Below are 25,278 nucleotides of genomic sequence, written 5' to 3'. Positions count from 1 at the left end.
AATCTTCTTTGTTGCACCCAAGTCCTTCATCTCAACTTCAGAACCAAGAAGCTCCAGCTTCTCGATGTCAGATTTCTCCTCAGCTATCATCATGCCATCCACGTCGAGTACCAAACATATGAACGTCGCATCCTTAAACTTACTCACGTAGACACTCAAATCAAAAGGACTTCTGATGTAGTCCAACTTGATTACATAGCTATTGAATCTCTTGTACCATCGTCTGAGAGACTGCTTAAATCCACAAAGTGACTTCTGAAACGTACAGACATAGTCATCTTTTCCAGGAACTCGACAACCATTCGGCTGAATCATGTATATCTCCTCTAGCTCTCTATGAAGAAACATTGTCTTCACATCAAATTGCTCAAGCTCCAAGTCCTGACGTGCTATCAGCGCTAGCAACACTCTGATGGAAGTATCTCTGACCACAGGTGAGAACATCTCATTGTAGTCTACTCCCTCTCTCTGACTTAACCCTCTTGCAGCAACCCAAGATTTATACTTAACTTCTTGTGCCGATGATGCTCCATCCTTAATCTTGAAGACCCACTTGTATGTAACATCCCTTCTTCCCGATGGTAATGTGACCAGATCCCATGTATGATTCTTCTGATGAGACTCCACATCTCTCATTGCAACATGTCGTTTCTCAGACTTGGGACTAGAAATAGCTTCCATGTAGGTGGATGACACATCCACTTCCTCTGCAACCTGAAGTATATAAAACCCACCATATCATCAAAGTGATATCTCTCTGGTGGCCTGACATCAACCCTTCTTGGTCGATCTTTCACGATGTTATACTCTGTAGCATCAAGCGGTTGAATCTTCGTAGACTACACGCTCCTCTTGATTTGTTGTGTGTGCATGCACATCGATCACTTCATGATCATCTTGCAGCTCCACCTGTTTATCAGTGCTACCTTTTTCTGCTTCTGAACTGGACCCTGAGCTTCTAACCATAAATGCTTCATCGAAGACACCATTCTTGGTTAGAACCATTCAGTTTTCTGATGGAGACCAGACCATGTATCCTTTGATTCCATCACCGTAGCCCATATACACTCTTAAAAGTGAATATTCAGCAGATCTACCTAACCACACCTCAGAAGGTATCATGCACTCGATGCCTATGTGGGGAACAAGATTTATCAAGTAGCAAGCCGTGTTAACGGCTTCAGCCCAAAACTGCTTCTCCAAACCAGCACTCGAGAGCATGCACATCGCCCTCTCTAGCATTATCTGGTTTATCCATTTTGCAACACCATCCCGCTGTGGTGGTCCCCTATCTGTAAGATGCTTGGCAGATGTTGCATCCTTACAAAATTCTTTAAACTCTTTCGAGCAGAGTCTCAAACCAATATCAGAATGAAGCATATCTTGCTTTGACAGATGTTGCATCCCACGCTCACCCATATGTCCAAGCCTCATATGCCATAGCTTAGTCATATCTTCCTCTGGGATCTCTGGCGATGCAACATTTGCTGAACCGGTAACCGTTGTACCCTTCAGCAAATACATAGTACCGTTCATGAAACCCTTCAAAATCACATCAGAACCCCTGTAGACATTCAAAACTCCATCGCCACCCAAATATTTGAACCCTTTCCTGTCCAGAAGACTCACGGATATCAAATTCTTTGTCATTGATGGAACATGCCTAACCTTGTTCAATGTGCATAATCTACCATCATGTGTCCTGAGCTTGATTGAGCCGATCCCAACAATCTTGCAGACAAATTCGTTTGCCATCTTAATCTTGCTGTCAAGTACCTTTGTGTACTCTGAAAACCACTCTCTCCTCGGTGTCATATGGTAGGATGCTCCTGTATCAAGAACCCACACATCAGAAGAGTGTGTGTGTGTCCATGCACAACAAGAGTGATGTCATCGTCAGACTTGGTTTCATCCTCGGCTACTGCAACAGAACCAAATTGTTGCTCCTTCATCTTGGGACAGTCTGACTTCCAATGTCTCTTCTCTTTGCAATAGTTGCAAATATCAGATGCTTTAGGAGCCCTTGGAAACGACTTCCTATCTTTCGAAGTCCTTCTATTCCCATGTCCCTTCACACCACTGACAAACAACCTCGATGCTTGATTGTATGTCCCTGAGATGGATGCCTTATGGCGCAATTCCGGACTATGAAGCGCCGACGTAACTTCTTCCAGTTTTGATGTATCTTTGCCAACAATGAACGATTGCACGAAGTTCTCGAAGGAGTTAGGCAGAGATACCAACATGATTAGTGCCGCGTCTTCATCCTCCACCTTAACATCGATGTTACGCAGCTCCAGTAATATCGAATTTAGCTTGTCAAGATGGTCGCGAAGCTCAATACTTTCTTGCATACGCAAGGAGAAGAGGTGTTGCTTCAGAAGTAGCTTATTCGTCAGAGATTTTGTCATGTACAAACTCTCCAACTTCTGCCACAAACTAGCAGCCGTTTTCTCATCTGACACTTCGATGATAATCTCGTCTGCTAGACACAACAAAATTGTTGAGAACACTTTCTCTTCCAGAGCCTCCAAATCAGCTGCTTCAGATTTCTTCCCTGACAATGGTCCTCAGATGCCTTGTTGCCTTAACAACGCATGCATCTTAATCTGCCAAAGACTGAAGTTGTTTCTCCCATCAAACTTGTCGATCTTTACGTTTATTCTAGACATCTTCTCACCAGATCACCAACCCCGAGCTTTGATACCAGTTTGTTGTGAAGGACGTGAGACGGAACATATGCGGAAACAGATGAATAAAAGTGATGTAACTACGACACATATATTTAACGTGGTTCACCCCTAGAGCTACGTCCACGGGCAAAGAGATATCTTATTATTGGAGGCGGTATTGAGCTTACAGAGTGCAAGTTTAGGGTTACTTCGAATACAAGATATATGTAGCAGCATCTTGTATCTAAAACCCTAGACTTTATGGACTCATGGGCCTAAGCCCACGATAAGATGTAACATCCATAATAACTTGATGCAACGCTCTTGATGCAACTGAGTCGGTATGATGTACGTGATGTAACATCCATCGCCTAGATGTAACATCCAGATTCAAGGCATATCAACAGATTGGGTGTTGAACAAGACAAAAATCAAAGCTTGGAACACAAGATTAACAAGACGTGGGAGATGTTCAATCATGAACAATAGAAGAATCAACATTCAAAAGGCAGCACAATGAGAACTACAAGAATCTCATGATGCTGAATAAAAGATCTGAAACTTTAGATCATATATTGTCAATTGGACGACCTCCAAATATGAATTGGGATTTAGGATACAAGGGTGATACTCCCAAGGATCAATCCAATTATGTTGATGTGATCAAATTCGTAAAAGGTACTATAACTCACCTTAAAAATAGCTTGAAAGTAGAGAAAATACATACATATACCCTGTGAAAATGGAGCATAAGATTTCGACAAAACCACAGCCTCCAAAACCTGAAATAAATCGGAGGAATGGATGTCTATTTTGCAGGAATCATATTCATAAGGTTATTTTCTGTTATTCTTGGAGAAATCAGATTGAGCGAGCCTGGAAGATGAACCTTTGTTATATAAAACCCAGATGTTATGGACATGTATGGATAGCCACAAAATATCTATATCCTAAGTTCACGAAAGGTGTGTCACACAAGCATACCAATGTGTCATACTTAAATTCAAGAACCAGTTCGATGGACTAGAAGGTATCGAGTGGGGTTATGTTCGAACAAGTATCATGAAGTTTTTTTACAAAGTTTTAAGCCAAGCAGGGGGAGATGATAGTTGATTCAGGGAGAGTTTAAGTTAATACTTTTATGAGATGTATGACGCATATTTTTCTTAAAGGTTAGTCAGCTAGAGAATGTAAACTCAAGAAATTGGAGCTTGATAGGTTGATACAATGATGGAGCTTTAGTTTGTGTACATGTGTTACACATGAAGAATGATGTGTGAAACACGCTTCTGAAGAATAAAAAGAAAACGTCAAGACACGATGATGTAGAATATTTCATATGCATGGTTGACGAAATACGCATTAAGAATTGTTATTAAATCACGAACTGAAAGATTTAAGTGATGCTAAAACATAGAAAATAATATGTTAGATAATAGGAAAAAAATATTTGATATATATCTTGGCTTTTACCTAGTTTTGGGGTTAGATTTTTTGACGTTGTAATTCTCAGAGAGAAACCAAAAGGATTTTGGGGTTAGCTTAGTGAATTGGTGGATTTGATCAACATGTGTTGAGTCAAGAAAGGTAGGTGTGTTAATTGATCTGTGTCGATTTGTGTGTGACATTGTCTTGTAATTTGGATCAAGCAAGGCCATAAGAGATTGTATAAAGGCTTTTCTTTCATTTTAAAATAGACATACATGTATGTGGAACTACTGTGTGCCTTTTATTTTTGTTGAATCTCGATTCTACAATTGGTATCTGAGCGAGACGCCTAAACGAATGAGGTTTTTTTGAATGAAGGTGATATCTTGAGAAGAGAAATATGGTGATTTTGGCACATAATATGTTTCTGCTGAATGATGTGAATTATGGGTATTGAAAAGTGAGAATGAAAGCAAGCTTACGTGAAACTGATGAAGATGTCTCGACAGTTTTTCAATGTGGATGGGAAGAACCGTATTTGACACTAGAAGATGGCTTAAAGACACCTAAACTGAAGACAGAGTGGACTGGAAAGAAAAAGCTTTCAGTGTTTAGTGCGAAAGCATTGAATAGTCTTCAGTTCTGTAGTTGAAAAGTAATTTGAGCTTACACAGGGATGTGAATCGGATAAAGAAGCTTGGGATATACTACAAAATGCTTTTGAGGGTACTGCGAATTTTTGGAGGACAAGATTGGACTTGCTTGCATTACAGTTTGAAAACATAAGGATGAGCAATGATGAAAAGATATGAGAATTCAGTGCCAAGCTCATATCCATAGCCAATGAAACACAAGTTTTGTGTAAAAAGTACAAAGATGTAAAATTGGTGAAGAAACTTTTATGATGCTTGCCTACTAAGTTTGTTGAACATAAAACTGCGATAAAGATGACGACGAACACTAATGAATTCAACTTCGCTGATGCAGTGACGATGTTAAAGGCTAAGGAGATGAAATTAGAATCTAAGTTGCCAAAGCCTATTGAAGATCCTAGACTTACAGTTGATGAAAATATTCATAGAGCTCAGAATCTTGAAATATCCATTCACTTAATGATTCAGAAACTTGAAGAAACCATGGAACTTTTGTATAAGATGTCTAACAACAAATTGCCTACAAAAGAAAAAGATACAAAAATACTGAAGTGGTGTGCTTTTGTCATGGTGTTGAACATATCAAATAAGATTGTCCATCATTCAAAAAAAAAAGAAATCAAATGTAATGGGTGTAATGGTTATGAACATATTAAATTAGATCGTGTGAACACAAAGAAGACGAAGATGGAGTGAAGTTACAGTACTTCAAGTGGTTCACTCTAGATGTTGTTCCGGTCGTATCTTGGAAATCCAGAAGAGGTGCCATGATTCGGTAAGAACCATTTTCTCCGATCATATCTCTTTTCTCTTTATTACATAAAGTTGTTCTAAATTTTTTTATTGTTAACTAATCATGTGTTTAATGATGATGTAGCTCAGGTCGATACGGTATGTTACCTTACCACCCTCCCATATATAACACTGTATAGAACGATCCCATGTTTTTATCGTATATGAACGCTCCAGTCGATGGAATTTGCCCATGAATTTAAGATTCAGAGTCCTTCATTCAGGGATCACACCCAAGTTTCATTCCCGTTAGTAAAACATCAGTGGGGTAGTCAAAGATCTGCCACAAGATCCCACCCTCCAATATATAACATTGGAGGACCCAAATCTTAAGATCATGGGCAAATTACCCAACTAATGTCTTACTCCCAGGAATGAAACTTGGATGGGATCGCGGAATGGATCGGAGGACCCCGAAGCTTAAGTTCATGGACAAATTACTATGATCCATCGACTAGAGCGTTCATATACGACGCATAAAGAAAAACATGGGATCGTTCTATAATACAATGCTATATATGGGAGGGTGGGAAGGTAACAAACCGTATCGACCCCAGCTACATCATCATTTGCATGATTAGTTTAAAAGATATAAAACAACTTTATGTAAGAAACAGAAAACAGATATGATTGGAGAAAATGGTTCTTACCGAATCATGGCACTTTCTGGATTTCCATGATACGACCGGAACAACATCTTGAGTAGTGTACGCATCTCGATCTAGTGGTCGTAGCTCTAAGACGTTTATGAAAGGCACGCCTGTTCAGGGCCTGTTTCTGTATTAACCAGACATATTTGTAAAGACGACTGAGATGTGGTATCGTGGATGACCTCCTTAGTAGTACTATTAGCTTCTACCATTGTCCACAGATATGGACTCAGTTAGAGATCGAAGCTGGGGACTGTATTACCTATTACGACCGCCATAGTTTCCATATAGGAACGTGGCCCCGATCAAATATTTGGTTTCTCGCTCGGTGTTAAGTTTGTAACAAATCCGTTCAGGTTTTGGGAAGCTTCTGACGGTCCAATAGGGCCTTCGATACATGGTCTCAAATATTTTATCGATTCTGCCTGATTCCCCTACTTTTCCACTAAATCTGCGTCTGTGGTATATGTCAACCTAATCTTGAGTTCTGAGTAAGGAGATTCGTGGCGCGACAGACCGCAATCCACGTTGATGAAACCTATAGTCATATACAAAATAAATACCGAGAACAAGATTTCGCTTTCAGATATTTCATAAAACCTTAGATAAATCAATATAAAAAGAAAATGGTTACATACCGATTCGGTTCTGGGAGTTGACAAGAACAATTATCATGAACATTTGCCACGCCATCAAACAATATATCTTCATTTTTACCTCTCTGTATCTGTTCAAACGAAAAAATTTAGGAGATATTTTGCCATTACACAATAGAACCTTATATAATATAAACCCACTCCACAGAAAAAGATTTCAAAATCAGAACCTAAGTAATTATCATGCAATTCCTTATTAAGCAATGCATATGACTCTAGTCGCCTAAGTATGCGACATTTTTTTAACACTGTTTTTTTTCTTTCGGTAAGATTGTTTTTAACAAACATACATTTTTAAAGCAATGCATATGACTAGTAGTCTCCTACGTAAATGACGTGCATGTTTTTAAAGCAATGCACATGACTCTAGTTTCCTAAGTAATTGACATGCCTGTCTTTTTTAAAGCAATGCATGTGCCTGTACACTATAAGCATGGAAGAGATGTACAGGAGGAAAAACACTCACAAACTTAAATGTTCACGTTGTCTTTGTCTTCATTTTTGGTCATCCAACTCCCTTTTTTAATAACGTCTGCTTTATTAAATCCTTGAGAGGAAATATAATTCCATCCAAGTCCCTTTTTATGTTTTGAATTATCTCTACTCAAATTAAAGCCAGTCAAAACTAAGCAAGATCCTATTTTGAAAAAATTAAAGCCAGCTTTAGTATTCCCAGTGAATTTGGTTTTCTTGGGCATGTGGGTTGCTATGTGTCACATGTTATGAAGGTTAAGCTCAATCTTAAATCTTATGTTGAGTGATTATGTCGTCTAAAACTGCCGGTATTGCGAGGATCATCCTCCCCGGATATTAAGCTCTTCTGCTCTTGTTGCAGATTTTCTTCCTATAGCTGCACTAGTTGCAATGAAGACAGTGGGCAGTATTTTGGCTTCTTGTCAAAAAGAATTAAGTTCAAGGAATGTCATTTGAGATTAGATAATATTTTGTATCTTTTGTTGAATTGTAAATCCATATTTATACTTTGTTTTAATCAGTAGTTTGGTGAATCCTTTGGTATGGTTTGCCTCTTTATCTATGGAGTTTGAGTTTCTTTAATATAATGAAGTAGTTTGTCCAACAAATAATAATAATAATCCAAGGAGGAACACGGATCAAATTGACAGCAAGCATTGGCTCAATATCCATCGACTCATTATACCGGAACTGAAACGCGTTATCTAAACATCAAAAAATCCGAACAGAAATCACAACAAAAGTCTTGGTTTGTCTACTTCTCTGATGAGTTTGGTCCTCTCTTTTTGCCAAAGCCAACAACTGAAAAACAACACAAATAAAAGCAAATATGAATCCAATTTGTAGGAATAAAACTTTCTGATGCAATCTCATGTTTAACAACAAAAAGAAGAAGCACAAAATGTATGGTGGAATCAATGAATGAACATGCGTGTTTATTTTACACAAACTACTATATTCATCCAATGGTAGTGTACCACATTAAATAAATGTTCAAGTAAATGATTAGCATCTTAATGTTGATCAAAGCACACTACGATTATGGATCACTGTCAAAGCGATTTAAAAGATCAACAAAAAGTAAAAGGAGCCAAAAAAATAAAAAAAAACAGAAACAGTAATGTTTAAGCACAAAAGTCCTACAGTCTAGAGATGAGTACAACAAAGGCAAATACAAAATGCTGATTGCTTCTAATTATAAAATGGAATACAAAATCAAACACAAGTCTTATCATCAAAAACTATTATCTGCAACCAAGATTGCGATTTCAAACAGAAATGACAAAATCACAGGTTGCTAAGACGATCAATGATCGATTGAAGAATCCTATACTGGAGGTATAAATCAAATTGGGAGTAGAAGTATTTTACCGGCGGTGACGAAACGGCGGTTGTGTTGCAAACGCTTGTGAGCACGGCCACGTGGCTTCTTCTTCTTGTCCTGCTTAGCCACTTTCGGGGTCTGACCTCTCACCTTCCCGGCACGAGCCAATGAACCGTGCACCTTTCCCATGGTCGATTAAAGATAATCTTCTTGACTTCTCTGGCTCTCTGCTCTTCGAGGCGACGCTACTTTTTTTAGGGTTACGAATTACACTGTTGTTTATATATTATAGTCGTTTAAAGAGCAGGCCGCACTGGATTTCAAATGGGCCTTCAAAACCCAAGATTTTTTACAATCGAACCGGACTTGCTAGTTCGACCGGGAACATTAATTGACCAGCCAAAACCGGCAATAAACCTCTCGAACCGGTTAATTCAATTTATGGATTAGTAGTAGATTAGCTTGTCTCGGGGATTCTAGGGCTTCCTGCTCTAGCTTTGCTTGATTTTTAAGTATTGTAACAGAGATTGTAAACCGGTATGGTACGGACTCACAAAAATGATTGCCAAGTAAAGAACGTTACCAAATAGATAAAACTCTTAGCTCTCAACTTTCAAAGATACGAAATAGGTTTGCCCAAATGGTTAAGTAATCAAAACAACCCAAAAAGCTGCAACAATATGTGAGTTTCACTCGTCTTCATCGATGACCTTGGTGCCCAAACCAGACAATCCTTCGGCCGGAATCTCAGCGACAGTGACGAGAGAGTAAAACTCCTCCTTGGCATCCTCATCATCGTTCCTCTTACGGGCAACGCGGACTCTGACTCTCCTAGGAGGACCACGGATACCTCTGCTCCAAATCTGCTTGTTCAGCTTGACATCTACTCTGACGTCCTTGGTTCCCATTGCTTTCAATGCAAACTTCCTGATCTCTTTGATCGCATTGGGTGCCTTCTTCTTGAATGTGCTGTTGTGTACATATTAATATAATTGTCAAAATCAGATTGATTTCTCACAAGAGAGACTCTAATAGAAATGTAACTCACAAATGAAATGTAGATACATTCAAGCATACAAAGGAGATGCTAATGATCATTAGTCATTACTCGTCTACACACTAATATGCTTCTTCTACAAACCATAGATGTATTCGAACGTGATCACATGGTTCATAAGTATGTCAAATTCTAAAAAGGTAAAATGTAATTGAACTCATAGAAAAGCATGAAATGATATTAGTTTTCATCATCAGACATAACCTATGCATAGAGGCATTTTCGAATCCGAGTAAAGCTAAAAACTCAAGTAATCAATAGGTGTTCAAATTTCAATGTGAACGACTCTAATAATCTAGGGTTTACCAGCTGTGGAGGCGCCTGTGGAGATTGATGGTGTACTCCCTGGTAACGATCTCCTCCTTTCTTCCCTTCCCTTTCTCCATTTTCCCTCGATCTCTGCTCTCTTCAGAATGGAGTTGGAGACGGCACAGAAAGAGAAGATTACAGTTAAGTGTTAGAAACCCTAATATAAAGCTTCCGTTTTGTTATTTATTATTTGGGCCCAAATATAAGCCTGATGGGCTTCAGGATATGCTCAAGTTCACGGTAATACTAAAAGCCGAATAAGTCCATTCTCATCTTGTTTTCGTAACGTGTTCAAAACCTGAGGTCGGTGAAGAGAAAAAAATACTGAGGAATAAAATTATATGAATGAAAAAAAAAGATTATTTTTTTTATCAATTTTAAGAGTGTTTAACGAGGAACAAATTTGTTCTACGTTCCTTTAGAATGAAAAAAACGAGAAGGAATAAAAATGAAAAAACATTTCTTATAAATGGTAAAGAAAATTATGAATAGTAAACAATGCTTTATTCTATTTCATTATTTGGTCATCGGTTAGACCCTGTTTTAGGTGGGGATACTGGAATCTGAAACAAAATTATTATTAGTGTTTCTCAAGTTTAGATGCGATTCGGGTTATCAGAATTTTGATTTCGGTGGCCGGTGGCGTAATACCAACTCCTTTTCTTTTTGTTTTTTGTATGTAAATACATCCTTCGATCTCTATATCGATCTTAGTTTTCCGGTAGTGGATTTCTCTTCCCTAGGGGATTTTGGTGTGTCTCAATCTCAACTTCAAAGTTGATCTTCATGTTCTACCTTTCTTTGATTTGGGATTGATTAATAATCTATATCTATCATCATCTTCTTCTCTGGTTCTCAATTTCCAAATCCCGTTTGATATAGAGAAAGGATTGTTTTTTTCTCTGGTTATTCTCGGGACCAAAATTTGAAAAGAATCAATATTTTTCTTTGTTAGAGTAATTGGCTGGTTGGCCTTAACAGAATATACGAAGAATAATATCTAAGCTATACAACTGATAGTTATCCTCTAATAATAAAACTATCACATATAATACATTACTTGTATATAGCATACTTACATATACTTGTATAGAGTAGAGAATAGTCTAATGTATTGAGTATAAATACTCCTCCTTGTACACACTTTAACTTCAATGAAGATATTTCATATTACTCCCTTGTTCCTAATATGATATTTCATATTACTCTCTTCTGCAGAGGCAGAGTATATGGCGATGGCATACACTTCAAAGAAACTCATCTGGCTTTCCCGCATGGTAAATGATCTACAGGTTGTTGAACCTTCTGTGCCTGTACTGTATTGTGATAGCACTGCAGCATTGCACATCGCCAAGAACCCTGTGTTTCATGAGCGAACGAAACATATAGAGAGGGACTGTCATTCCATTCGAGAAAAGCTTGTTCGTGGGCAGTTGAAGACGCTTCATGTACGGACAGAAAATCAATTGGCAGACCCGTTTACCAAGGCTTTATATCCTGCTATGTTTCATCGTTTCATGTCCAAGATGGGTTTTTTCAACATTCTAATGCTATCTTGAGGAGGACTATCGCATATAATACATTACTTGTATAGAGCATACTTACATATACTTGTATAGAGTAGAGATTAGTCTAAATACTCCTCTTTGTACGCACTTTAACTTCAATGAAGATATTTCATATTACTCTCTTGTTCCTAATAGAAACCCATTTGGTAGTGAGTGAGTTTGGAAAGGGACCTTCTCATCGATGTGTATTAGCTTAGATATTATTCAACTAATAGGCCTTTCGACAAAGTATCCGATCAGATCTGGTCCTCGAGTTATTTGATTTAGCTAGGGAATTTTGGAAGACTCAGTAGAGTTGAAACTTTTCATATAGAAAAGTGTTTCAACGAAGTCTCTTTCCAAAATTATTCTCATCAGAAGCTTGTCACCACTTTGCACATCCGGAGAAAAACACAAAATTTCTTAGTATCTACGGTTATTGGAGAGGAAAGGTTAAGCAAGTGGACAAAACCGGTGAATCCTTGCCATGTTCGGAGATTTGGTTTCTGCTTCTAGTCGGAGAAGAGGAGCGGTGAGATTCTCCGGCAATTCCAAACGGCGGCTCTCTTCCCAACAAAACTCTAGCGTGACACGTGGAAGGGCATGCATAACCACATTCTGGATACGTGTTTTAATCTTTATCTCATTGTTGTAGGGTTTGGGTGGGCATGCTGTAATTGGGTTTGTTTATAAAATTTCCACTTTAATGAAAAACAGTTGACAAAAAAAAAAAGATGCGATTCAAGTTTTAAGAAATCCAAACTAATATTTATCATTTATGTTTATATCAACTTTCGTTTTGAAACCCCATCTCGTATTTCGAAGATCTTTTCCTGGGTGACTTTATAATTACCAAGTGATGTAATTGTATTCGGCAAACAAGTATTTTCATTACTTACCATTGCATTGACAGAGACATATTCTTTGGACAAGACCAATCGAGGTTTTATCGAGTTCTTGATTTGATAAAATAGATCCAACAAAACCCACACAAGTAACATAGGCATAATAAAAACTAACTCCTGGAAAGGAGAATAGTGTTATGATTCAACAAAACAACTTAGATAAAACATGTTCAGCAAAATCTTTAACTTCCAAAGAAAAAAGAACATATTCTGGAAAAAGCTTAAGCTTGACGGTTTCTTTGCTTGGCACCGGACTTGGCAACCCTAATGCTTTTGCTGATGACACTGAGTCTAGCCAGAGCAAATTTCTTCAAGTCTGGCCTGTAGTAGTTGTCAACCACCTAAACCAATTTCACACAGTAACCCGGTTACGACTAGTTTTATAAATTTAAAGCCAAGATAAGTAGGCACTATTAAATGTCTGGATGAGACAACAAACACATAAGTTGATCATAAACAGATCACTACGCAAAATCAATTCCGAAACCAAAGTGAATCTAAGATGCTCCACAATGGTGCGTTAATGATGTAGCTTCTCTTATTTGCACAGAGTAAATAAGCAAATATCTTATATTTTCATGCCATGTTACCATGAGATAAATTAAATGAACTATCCACTCACAAGATTAAACCTATCTAGCACAGCATAGGCAAAGAAACAAACATCTAAAGTAGAGAGAGAGATACACAAACCTGGTTAGCAACAGCCTTGGACATCCTGGGGAATTCCTTCTTGAGGATAGACTTGTTGACAGAGACCTTAGGCTTGTTCTGCTTCTTGGTCTTGGTGGTGGCGAGGACAACACCTTGTTCCTTGTCAGCTGGTTGGATGGTCACTGTTTTCTTGTTTGCAAGACCTTTATCCACAACAAAAATAGATTGAGACATAAGTCCACTTCAAACAAGAATCATATATTAAAGAATCCAGAGACGAATCTTTAAAACACAAAACATTTCTCATTCAGACATAAACATATTCGAAAGTAATTTAAGCTATAACTAAAACAACAAATTCCAACACAATCATCTAATAATCATGTCCTTGTCGTAAAGTTACCAGAGTGCTTGTAGGAGTTAAGGTTGCAGAGATTGTTCTTCTCTTTGCTGAATTGAACTTTAGCGTTGCCTCGTCCGAACTGTTTGACCAAGAAACAGTTGTTGGTCTTAACAATCTCCCAGATCAATTGTCCTGGAACTGTCGCCATTTCCAAACCTATAACCAACAAGAATAGAAATGACACTACGCATCAACAATACAGACAGGAACAGATCGATGTAAGATCACGCCTAATCACAAGATCCTATCAAATCAGAACCCTAATGCTAGATAATCAACGCAGATCGAACCAGTAAAGGAGATAAACCAAAGAACAATTAAGAGAGGATCTAAAGACTCACCGTGAAATTTCGCCGAGAGAGAGAGAGAGTGAGAGCTAGACTCGGGTTTAATGGTGGCGCCGGAGCTTTGTAAAAGACGGATCGACCTGTTTATATATGACCTCTAAAACAAAGCCCTAATCCATGTGACTGGCTGAAAGTCTATAATACCCCTAAACGTCACTTAAATATCCAGAATGCCACTACGATGAGAAACATCATCAAAACGATTGACCAAATCCCGTATCCTGATCATTGCAAATTTGCAATGTGTGATCTCTCACTGTAAAATATAAGCTTTTGTTCTTGGTTGATAGCTGAGATTGCAGACAATTGTAATTTCTGTTTTTGACTCATTTTGGATACTTCACATCTTTAATCTACTGTTGGAAAAGGGCATGTCTCTCCCTTCGCCAATCCTATAGTCTAATTTACGCTTGTTTCGTTTGTGTATAATCTATACTTGCATCTTGTTTTGAGTATCCTTTGATCTTTTGTGTCTGATGTTTTTTTTCTGAATGAATTTTAAATTTTATTCTTCAAAAAAATCTTTTTACATCAGTGCACCTTTGTGTAGAAAAATATTCATTTACTACTTATACTTCTACTTCTAACCTCAAAAGCTATTTACAATCTTGTACTGAACCAAAATTGCAGTACCTCGTGCATACCACTTCCTCCCTTTGTTCGTAGTAGACTGAGTTTATTACGAAGTCCTTTGTCAATCTTCTTTTTTTAATGCTAGCAAAGGCAGCGGCTTATCATCATGCCTTATCTTGTTTCTTTCTCTCCATATAGCATGAACATATGCTTGAAATGCACAACGGATGCAAAATAGCTTCTTCCTTTCCATTGCCAGATCAGTGATCAACCGCAATATATTATTCTAGTCATCCGTGTAAGCGTTACACAAGATCCCTTTTTGTGTCTAATGTTTGTAATTGTAGATAACAACAAGAGTCATCAATGAATTCATCACAATTCCTTTTCATAAAATGTGATCACACATTGAAACCAATGATAAACAGATCTCCTATATATTAATTGAGAAACATTACAACATTTTTTTTTTGTAGCCACGTGTCATCACTAAGATGATTCGTAGATCCTTAGAAAATAGGTTGGTCTATATAAACATATATTATATTTTTTATTAAACTAACTACCAAACTGATTAGTAGTGTACAAAATAATATTTTCCATTATTTCCTTACATAAAAGATACATAATTAACTAATATGATTAAAATATATATGATAATTAATGATTATTAATAATAAATATTTGATAACAATTTTTGTATCTTCTCTCTTTTTTGGTTAATTTTATTTTATTTAAAAAAATTAAAAATCACATTAACCATAAAATAAAATATTTACATTTTCTTATATATTATATTTAATTTTTTTTTAAACGATTATAAATTACTAAAAATGGTTAAAGTCCCACATCGAAAATTTTGTGATCAATGGTTTAACCTTTTCTTTATAACAAGATACAAATGATCATAAAATCGTATGAATATGAAGTCTCATTTAATAGATGTTCATATTAAATATATATATATATATATATATATATCATTTAAATTAAACTATATGCCATATAAAAATACATGAATATGTTAGTTTCAAAATTTACATTGAAAAAGTATTGAGACCTTCATGTTTTAATTTGAAATTTGCATTGAAAATAGGGCAATTCTCTCAAATAGCCTTTTTAATTTTTGTCACAAAAATAACACTCAAAAAATAAAATGACCAAAATAGCTCTTTTTATTTTGAAAATTTTAATTTTAATTTTTTATTTTTAAAAATTGAACATATCTCCAAAACTCAACCTCTTAACTCAAAACCCTTGTCTTAGATTAATCAATCCTAAGGGTATAAATGTATTTGTACCCTTCAATAAAACCTCTTTTGGTCATTTTTCTTGTTGGAAGTCTATTTTTGTGAAAATAAACTAAAAAGAACTATTTAAGAAAATTTCTCTTGAAAATATATCATATTGAAAAAAATTTGTGATTAATGGCTTACATTTTTTTGTTATATCAAATATACAAATGTTAATAAAATCATATGAGTTGGAAGTCCCAATAATAATTATTTATTTTAAAATATACTATGTATCTAGGTCAATATCAATGAAATTTAATTATATTTCATATAAAATAAATAAAATGATTATTTTGATTTATTTACCAAAAAATTATTGTAAATAAACAAGAGGTTTGTTTTGATTTATGTGTTTATTCTAATTTAATTATATACCTAATATGTAAATGAACCCAAAATAAATAATAATATGTAAAAAATAGGTGTATATATAATCTCGCCTGGATCTTAACCTAGTTTACATTAAAATAGTACACAAGGAAAAATCGAAGATTACACAAAATACATTAAAGAAACAAGGAAATAATCATCATAGACTGATTACGTAAATGCACCAAAAGTTGATGAACTTGGTGATTGGGTGAGCTTGTAGATAGTACATGATGTCATAATTGTAAGCATATTTATGAATACAGCTTAGAAATATATAACCAATTTATATATTCTTAAATGACGTCAACTTAGAAATAGATAACCAATATGGATACAACATAATCATTGTCGCCAGTGTTAGAAGGCACAATTACTGACTTTAGCAATGTATTATGATCATAATTCATTTCTTGACCTTAAGAATAGAGAAGACTTTTCTGATTAAGACTAGCAAGTCACATCAGCTGCTTATAGTAGTTTCCAAGAATAACATGTGTCATAAATCATCCAAATGTGTTTGAATTAAGCTAATCTAGCAGCGACTTGCAATGGCAATTAGAGGTAATCATCATCATTACCAAAGAATCTTCTAAAACTACCAAGTCCCAACGTGATGCCTCCTCCTCCTCTTAGGCCAAGAGTAAATGCGCAGCAAAACTCAGAGCTCGGTTCTGAGATCATTGCCTAGTTGACTGAACATGATGCCGATATCCATTCCTTGATTCATAGTTGGTATGACTTGTGAGTAAGGGCATTGTTTGGAAAAGCCGACCTTTTTGCTTTTGGATTCCTTTATCGATTTGCTAAGCCTGTTTAGGCATTGCTTGAACTTCTTATGGCAGCTTACGTTAGTCATACCTGCCCAAAAAAATGGGAAACAAATCGCAAAAGGAAGGTAGTGAACCTTTTGATTTGCATATCTTAAAATGATCAAAAACAACAACGTATTTGCATTCTTGAATGATATTGTACCATTTGCCTCAACGCAGTTGTCATGGACCATACAACAAGCATCAAGATCATCACAAGGGTTTTCACCAGGACATCCAGAGTGTCCAATCCCACAATACTTCCCGTACCGAATAGAAAGTGCTGAAAACAAACAATATCAAGAAATGTATAACGCACGTAAAAGGGTTCCTAAACAAAACAAAAGGTAGTACACACTGCATTAAAAAAAAAAGAAGATTAAAGCGTACTGTCACAATTCTGCGCAATGCATGTTCTTGTGCACTCCTGCGAAGATTTGATTCAAGCAACAAACCAATGTTCCAATTAGTCAGTTTCATACAACAATGCGATTCTATTTTTCTGGAAACTCTCAGATTCGCAGAAGGGAAAAAGGTTAAACCTCGCTGCAAACAACGTCGACGAGGAAGAGGAGGACAAGGAGGAAAGCAGCCGCGACACGCATAGAAGAAGAGCTAATCATCAACGTCTCTACAGCTAGTAGATAGAAGCTTCTGGATTTGATTGATCGTCCTTAGTCTTCGAAAATAATGAGTCTCCTTGAGATCTCATTGGCTCTTCTTCCTGCTTTCTCGCCAAATTTTTACCTCTAAAAATATTACATCGAGTCAACTAAGACAAATACTAAAAAAATATATTATAAATAGATTAAATTTTGAGGTTATTTGTAAGATAACAGAAAATCAAAATTAGATTTTTTTAAGAGAAGGTAGAAAGAAATAGGAAGAAAAAGAAGAGAGAATGTGATTTTGGTTAGTTGGTGAATTTGAGTTTTTTTGGGTTAATGAGTGCAATTTCTGTTTTTTTAAATAAATATGTTTTAAAATATTTTAAGGTGATGATTGTTTGGATGGTTTTTAGATTTTGGTTTTTAGTTTTTGGTTTTTAGTTTTTAGTTTTTAGATTTTGGTTTTTAGTTTCTGGTTTTTGATTTTGCAGTAGATTTTAGTTTTTGAAAAACATGAATGGTGATTTTGGTTTCTAGCTTTTGATTTTTGTTTTTATAAAATAGTAAAATATTTATCTAAAATTTCTGATTTTTGATTTTTGTATTTTTTTAGTTTTTAGAAAACTTGAATGATTATTTTTGTTTGAGTTGAAATAAAAATTAATAGTAAAATATTACTTACTATGAACAACAAATAATACAAAATATTACCACTTAAAAATAAATTTATTTTATAAGAGAAAATAATGCGAGCTAGATAGATGAACCACAATTCTGATATATATATATATGACAACATAATTAATGCAGTTCAAAAATGAAAATACATAATTAAAAAGTTAAAAAAATAGTTATATTTTTAAAATATTTTATAAATCAAATATTATAAATAAAAATATTAATAGCTAGTTTATTTAAATATACTAAATAAAATTTAAATGTATTTTTATAAGTTTAGGAAACTGTATAAAATTATAAATATATTTTGAATTCGGAATTTGAAAATTTATTATCCTTTTGGTTTCTCAAAAATTTGATTAATGATTTTTTGGTCTGATATTAAAAAAAAAAGTAATTTAGAAGTTTATTTCTTGTTTAAAAAAAATTAATAAAAGAATATATCACGAATTTTTAAATAGTACCAATAGTAAGAAAATGAATCTTACTAAACCTTTTTTGTTTACAGTAAATATCATTTTTGCTTTTTTCTTATATTAAAATATAAATAAAATAAAAACAATTTTAAAAAAATTGGAAACCCACCGTAGGATAAGAAAAAAACTATGAAAATTTGGCTTTTGGTTTTTGTGTTAAAAAAACAGTTATTTGCAAAAACTAGTTTTCCTACATTTTAGGGAATCTATTCGTTTAAAATCTTGATTGGTTGAAAAATGGTTTTTGGAAAAACAAAAACCAAAAGCTAATCTAAAAACTACAAACAATCAACCTCTGAGATACCTTACGAAATTTATTTTTATTTTTGTTTTAAACTACCATAATTTTTTTTTAAAATTCAACTAAATTCTACCAAATCTTAAATCACGTAAATTTCCCAAACCTAATCCTATAAACTCCTTAATATTTGTATTTTGTGGAAACCCTCCAATGCAGCGTAAATCTCTTTTTGCTATTAGAATTTATGGAAATTAGGACGTCTACCAACGATTTATACGATATTTAACATCCTACAAAAAGACACATTTTCGGTCACTGTTTATAATTTTCTTAGACGCTGCTACCCCTATATCATCTTATTCGGCGTGAGAATCTAAAATCTAGATAAAATATACAAAGTACTTAGCTTTGGATTTTCCCAATCCTTAATGCTAAAGCGATCCTAGTAGATTTAGTAAATCTTCCTCTTCTCCAATAGTATCTCCAATTTCCGAAAGATATCTCATTCTCTAACTATTATCTTCTATCTCTCTCTTCTCAATATCATCGAAATCCAGAATCAAACCCTAGTTTCTGCAAATCCACTCACCAAATGGAAGGAGACTAACACTCAGCTGCACCTCTCCGCATTCTGGACCGGATTTTCGCGGTCGGCCTTGAACCAGTCAGAGTTAGGGTAACGCCGTACCACAAACCCTATGCCACTAGGCAAATACTCAACGCTCTCGATCCTGAAGAAGTTGATACCACCAGAGGCTCACCGTTTAGGAAGCTTGTTGAGATCAGTGAAAAGCCCTCTTTCTCCGGACGTTTTGGTCGATTCATCATCTCCAGGCAGCTAAAAGTCACAATGTTGTTGGTCGAACGTTTTGTTGTTCTGTGTTTAGTTAGCCGTCTAATGTTCTTTTTATAGCTAAGATTATTTTTAGCTGAGTTGTGAAGGTTTTATTCGGATAATAACATTTTCAAGTATTTGTGTTTCATTTTGTTGAAGCTGATAATATGTTTAAAAGAACACATAATATTTTAGCCGGTTACACACCAACATGTACAATAATAATCGCAATTATTTACATGTTAGTCAATTTTGTCTAACACAATTTACCAATGACATTTCTAATTTTTAAGGTTAAACTCCATATAACTAACATGTTACCATCATGGATGCTTCAGATGACATTTGGGTGGGACAAAGTAGGAACCAGCATAGTCAAAACAGTGCATGTAATAGAGAAGGAGACATACCCAGAAGAGAGTGAGACCATAGATGTGTTTTAAGCAATGGTTTTCAATCTTATCCAACTAGAAACATTTTGATGTCTAGAATAATGTTTTTCTAGTTGTATGTTTAAGAGTTTAGTTAGAGAGTTGTGAAACTCCACAGTTTGTACTTCAAAATTGTCGGTGGTTATGTAATATACTAGAAACGATACAAAACATTGTTGGCCGGTTAATAAAATTTCATAAATGGATTATGGATAGATATATGGTTAATAGCTAAATTATTCCTTTCACTCTCTCATTCTCTTTAGGACAAAACTAATACATTATTTGATTGCTTCTTTAGATTTGTATAAAGAGGTTTACTAGCTTGAAAAAATATTAGACATGAAAATAATTGAATGTTATAGGCAACAATTTGACAATAAGACAATTTCATTAAATGATATTTTATTATATCATTGGTTACAAAAAGGTTTAACACGCCAACAAGAAAGCAAACAATGCTAACATTTCATATAACCGGTTTTATAAACATAATACCTCATCGGTTACAAGAAATATTATCAAACCAAAAATAAACTTAACCATGCTAAGCTTTTCTGTAACCGAGGACTATACCCAAAAGACATTCTTTCTTAAACTTAAGTATATACATCTTTATCACAATAGAAAGGCCAATCCAATGTTTTTTGGCCTTAGGCTGCCATTCTTCAATCCCGTTTTTCTTCCACTTCCCTCGCCAAAACGGACGCATTGACCCTTCTTCTTCAAAACATTGAACAAAACTGAGAAAACTAAGATTATAGTGGAACAAAAAAAGTTGAACATGTTCAACAAAACTTAAACAAGCTTTTATAAGCAATTTCAAGAAGATAAAGAGACTTCTTAGAAGTAAATAAAAGAATTCAAGGTAGATAGTAATTGACAGAGGAGATCCAATCCACCATAACTTCATAGTTCCATCACGTGAGGAAGAAGAAGATTCCATTTATAGAAATGTATATAAATTTACCTAAAGCTTGAAGTTTTTGCCTTTTGTTAGAACCAGTAGGTCCTCATCTCATTTTCTTGACTGTAGCAGTGGTTTCCCTTCGGCCGCAGCTACCACCTCATGAACTCATGGAGAAAGAACCAGATGAACTCAATGAATTATTTGGAACTCATGTTCTTCTTCAATTTTGTTTAGATGTATTCGGAAAAAGAGAACAGAGAAAGAAGATGAAGAAAAAGACGTCGGGCAATGAGAGAAGATTATATCTTTTTCCGAGATAAGTTTATCAAATTTAAACAAAATATTTTTATAATCTTTCCAAATCTACATAAATTCCGCTGTCAGCTTATAGACGTGCGGGTTCTGGAAATCGCTTGGTCGAATATTAAGGGCAGTTGTGTCTTTCACCATAGCATTTGACTTCATGCGCATCAAATTTTTACTGTTATTGACAAATTTCTAATTTTGCCATCTTCTTTCGTTTTTAAGCAAATTATTCCTAGAATTTATTGATGTTTTTTTTTAGTTTCCTTTTACTTAGAAACAAAAACGAGATAATTAAATAAAAAAGACCACTCTCCGATGCGCTTCTATCCTATCCTTACTTCTTCGGCGGTTCTTATTAATTGGGTGTTTTGCTCCTATTATCTAGTTTTGCTTCCTGTTTGTACTTAAACCTTCGTATAGTTAGTTAGTTTTATAGTTAGTTAGAGACTGCAAAGGGTGTGGCCATCCCCATAAAAGCTGGAAACATTTTTATAAATGTCATCAATGCGAGTTGGTCATCAGTCTCGGTTGTATCGATCGATGAGAATAGTCCAGAAGCATACCACACTTTCATTATTAAGCTTCCAAGGACGAAGTTGATGTTTTGATTTGTTTCGAAATGTAAGAAAGCTTCGAATGTATCATAGTTCTAGAGGATGTTGTATACTTGTATTATGTTTTGATCAATACATTATGTATGCAATGAAAAGTCATACAATATCAAATAGCGTCTCGCTGGAATATTGGTGGCTCAGTGGCTGTACGCTGGTCTCATTTAAAGCAAAGGATGAGAAATTTTTCGATCTTAAAACACCAATGAACCTGCGAGAAGATGGAACTAATATGCATATTGTTACCTTGGTCTAGATGAGTATCATCTTACACTAAGCTCTGAAAAAGACGCATATTCTATTTCACGGTCTTAAAGACTATTATATTTAGAATGGGGATGCCATAGAAGAGGATATCGAGTGATTTGTTAGTGAATCAGTGACATTTGATACGTTTCCTGTTAAATAATAGCTTGGCAAGTCCTCATAGTGACATCTGACTGTGTTAGTGGACTATATTATCTAATAAAACAATGTTCATTACAGAGTGTGTACAAGTGTTTATTACATCAAACCAAAGAAATAACAATTGGACAAATCGATTATCCGTACAGAAGCGGAGTAGAGCACATCTACTCTATTAAAACAATAACATAAAAACATAATCTATTGATGTAGATATAGTTCAATTATTTTAATACAATTATTAAAAAAATTTATTAATCATTTAAGAGAAATATTATACAAAAAACTCAAATATGACTAAAAAACAAATATAAAAATTAAATTCTTAAAAAAATATAAAACAAAAAATATACCCGCCATTTTAAAAAGTAGTTAGAATCTAGCATATCTTTAAAATTCTGGATATATGTTCTGTTTCCACTCCTATGACTTAATGTTTATTCGTCAAAAAAAAAATGTTTATTTTGTAGAGCAAATTAGCTCAATATCAATATTCTAAGAAGGGTGGAATACCATTAAATTGGGGGAAAATAGTAATGAGGAGGGAAGAAAGTTGGAGGGAAATAGGGTATAGAGTGTAAATAGGGGGAGAAGCTGTGTGTTGGGAGTACAAATTCTATAGTTTGTAATACATATTTTTTTAAGCCAGTGTCGGTAGGTGACAGGACAACAAAGATATGGAATGGCACCATACAAAACTTTAAAGTGAGAATAAAATGAATTCTTAGCTGTCGTCTATAAAAGTCGTTGAAACACCATCTATTTTCTAGGAAAAAAGTGGTTTATTATTATTATTTTTTGCTTAAAATTCTAGGGAAATAGTTCTACGAAGAATTTTTTTGATAAACTAGTCTCCAAGAGAAGATCTTGGAAGTTCAAAACTCAGCATGGAAAAAGTAGATTTACCAGTTCACAACCATCCTTTGTTACCTCTCACTCGATTTTCCCTTGGTCGATGTAAAGGTTGCTGGTCTCATGGTTACATATATGGAGGCTATCGTTGCAATGAGTTGGGGTGCGACCAGGCCCGGCTCAGGAGGGTGGGCAAAGGGGCATTGGCCTAGGGCCCAAAAGATTTTTTGCATAAATAGTATTGAAAAGGGGCCCAATATTTTTAAAAAAATTGAAGATAAGGCCCGAAATTTTGCTAACCTTCCTTCTGTCTAGAACAAAGACGGTCTAGAACAAAGAAAGACCTAAACATGGAAGAACTCTAAAGCTGCTAGAATGTCCCCTTTTCCAAAACAGAGTACAAAACCGCAAAAACAACAAACAACATTGAAAAGAGAGATTTCGAGACTTCCCGTTCAAGATTTTGCTAACCTTCCTTCTGTCTTAAGCGTTTCCGACAACTTCATCCTCCTTAACACTTCCACAAACATTACATTCAAGAAGCCTCGAAACATCATGACCCTTTGGCGGTAACGGAGCAAGAGTGCCAAAACAATTCTCCTTCTCACACATATATCTCGCAAAGAAGTAAGCGTGTGGGAAACTAGAATCATCATCCACACCGTCCCCACAACCTTCTCCAACTCCTTCTTCTTCCTCATCATCTTCACCATCCATCTCTTCCATATCCTCGTTCTCATCTTCCGACCAACTAGATTCCACTTTACACCGATCGCACTCACATCTAAAACCGTAATCATCAAGCAACCTCTCCTGTCTGCTCGAGTAGTTCATGTTGACAGGGAAGTAACTCAAACAGACCTCTCTACCTTGAGGAACATCATGGATCATCCTAATGATGATATCAGTATTACCATCGGAAGCAGAGTCAACGTAATCGAATCTACAAGCATTAGGGAGACAATCATGATTCAAAAACGACGTCTTCGGATAAATCCCATACGCTCGCACCGATCGCTTCTCGTTCGTAACAGCGAACGGCTCCATCAAACCGAATCCGTTAACCTTATCCTTAGCCAGTAGAGCCGCCGTGAGCTCCGGCGAGATCGGAACTGGAAGAGGTGGACACACGGCGGATAAAAGAGAGTGAAGGAACTCAGAAGTGGAGTCTCCATTTTCACCACCGCCTTGGAGAGAGAGCAGGATCTGGAAATCGGAAGGAGAAGCGGCGGCGAGGTTGTAAGCGGAGAGGAGGAACCGAGCTTGGACTTGGCGTTCTGGAGATTGATCGGCGAACGCGGCGGAGGACGATTGGTGAAGGCGGCGAAGGGATTCGCAGAGCCAAGGAGTGTGAGAGGAGATGCAGTTAGGGCTACAGAAGGAGACGAGAGAGCAAGATTGACATCTCTGAGCTGATTGAGATAACAGTCGGAAACAATGGTCGCAGTAAGGAGGAGGAGGTGATGAGAGAAATGGGAAAGCAGAGTAGAGGAGGAGAGGGGACTCTCTGAGGACAACTTGTCCGGCACGTAGAGGCTGTGCCGCTACTAGACTCCTTCCTCTTCCATTGATTTCTGTAACTTGTAGCAGCGTCTCCGACTTAGCTCCGCCGTCGTTCATCTTTACCACCAGCCGCCGATTAGGGTTTTACCAAATACTAAAAGATTTATATGGAACGAGATGTGAAAGAAGTAAGTAACACGGTGGTGTTTCGTTACGTTTCAGGTCAAGAGAGATATAATAATGGGCCTTGGACAAGCTTTATCGAATTGTTAGCCCATCTACCAACATCTAGTTGGCCCATCTATCTACTCGAGCAGGAATCCTACATTTCTCTTCTTTTGTCAACAATATTCAGCAAGGATCTCTATGCTGATCATAAAGGGGCAGCATTTTACCACAGATGTTTTCATTCATTCCACTGATATCAAAACTGAATTACAAATTCGTTACAAAAATTTGAAAGTAAATTATAACATAAACAGGAAAACAAGCTATATACTAA

General features: G+C 35.7%; 5 protein-coding genes across 5 annotated transcripts; all 5 read right to left on the bottom strand.

The window, feature by feature from the left end:
• Positions 1–7,887: 7,887 nt before the first annotated feature.
• Positions 7,888–8,949, bottom strand: LOC106374276 (40S ribosomal protein S30). Its single transcript, XM_013814345.3, has 2 exons — positions 8,697–8,949; positions 7,888–8,126 (listed from the first exon to the last, which is right to left on the bottom strand). The coding sequence occupies exons 1-2, from the start codon at positions 8,836–8,838 to the stop codon at positions 8,080–8,082; spliced, it is 189 nt and encodes a 62-aa protein (XP_013669799.1). The 5' UTR covers positions 8,839–8,949; the 3' UTR covers positions 7,888–8,079.
• A 287-nt stretch (positions 8,950–9,236) lies between these two features.
• LOC106375514 (60S ribosomal protein L31-1) lies at positions 9,237–10,196 on the bottom strand. The gene is made up of 2 exons (XM_013815442.3): positions 10,013–10,196; positions 9,237–9,618 (listed from the first exon to the last, which is right to left on the bottom strand). The coding sequence occupies exons 1-2, from the start codon at positions 10,090–10,092 to the stop codon at positions 9,339–9,341; spliced, it is 360 nt and encodes a 119-aa protein (XP_013670896.1). The 5' UTR covers positions 10,093–10,196; the 3' UTR covers positions 9,237–9,338.
• A 2,304-nt stretch (positions 10,197–12,500) lies between these two features.
• LOC106375515 (60S ribosomal protein L28-1) lies at positions 12,501–14,008 on the bottom strand. The gene is made up of 4 exons (XM_013815443.3): positions 13,866–14,008; positions 13,525–13,680; positions 13,161–13,324; positions 12,501–12,808 (listed from the first exon to the last, which is right to left on the bottom strand). The coding sequence occupies exons 2-4, from the start codon at positions 13,670–13,672 to the stop codon at positions 12,689–12,691; spliced, it is 432 nt and encodes a 143-aa protein (XP_013670897.1). The 5' UTR covers positions 13,673–13,680; positions 13,866–14,008; the 3' UTR covers positions 12,501–12,688.
• Positions 14,009–16,207: 2,199 nt separating this feature from the next.
• Positions 16,208–17,657, bottom strand: LOC106374277 (phospholipase A2-beta). The gene is made up of 4 exons (XM_013814346.3): positions 17,463–17,657; positions 17,311–17,347; positions 17,084–17,203; positions 16,208–16,969 (listed from the first exon to the last, which is right to left on the bottom strand). The coding sequence occupies exons 1-4, from the start codon at positions 17,541–17,543 to the stop codon at positions 16,770–16,772; spliced, it is 438 nt and encodes a 145-aa protein (XP_013669800.1). The 5' UTR covers positions 17,544–17,657; the 3' UTR covers positions 16,208–16,769.
• Positions 17,658–23,551: 5,894 nt separating this feature from the next.
• LOC106375516 (histone-lysine N-methyltransferase ASHR2-like) lies at positions 23,552–24,979 on the bottom strand. The gene has a single exon (XM_013815444.3). It carries the CDS (start codon positions 24,891–24,893, stop codon positions 23,757–23,759), a length of 1,137 nt encoding a protein of 378 aa, XP_013670898.1. The 5' UTR covers positions 24,894–24,979; the 3' UTR covers positions 23,552–23,756.
• Positions 24,980–25,278: the final 299 nt, after the last annotated feature.

The sequence above is a fragment of the Brassica napus genome, chromosome C9, assembly GCF_020379485.1.
Source record: "Brassica napus cultivar Da-Ae chromosome C9, Da-Ae, whole genome shotgun sequence".
Taxonomy (NCBI): domain Eukaryota; kingdom Viridiplantae; phylum Streptophyta; class Magnoliopsida; order Brassicales; family Brassicaceae; genus Brassica; species Brassica napus.
This window is presented reverse-complemented; position numbering and strand designations above follow the sequence as displayed.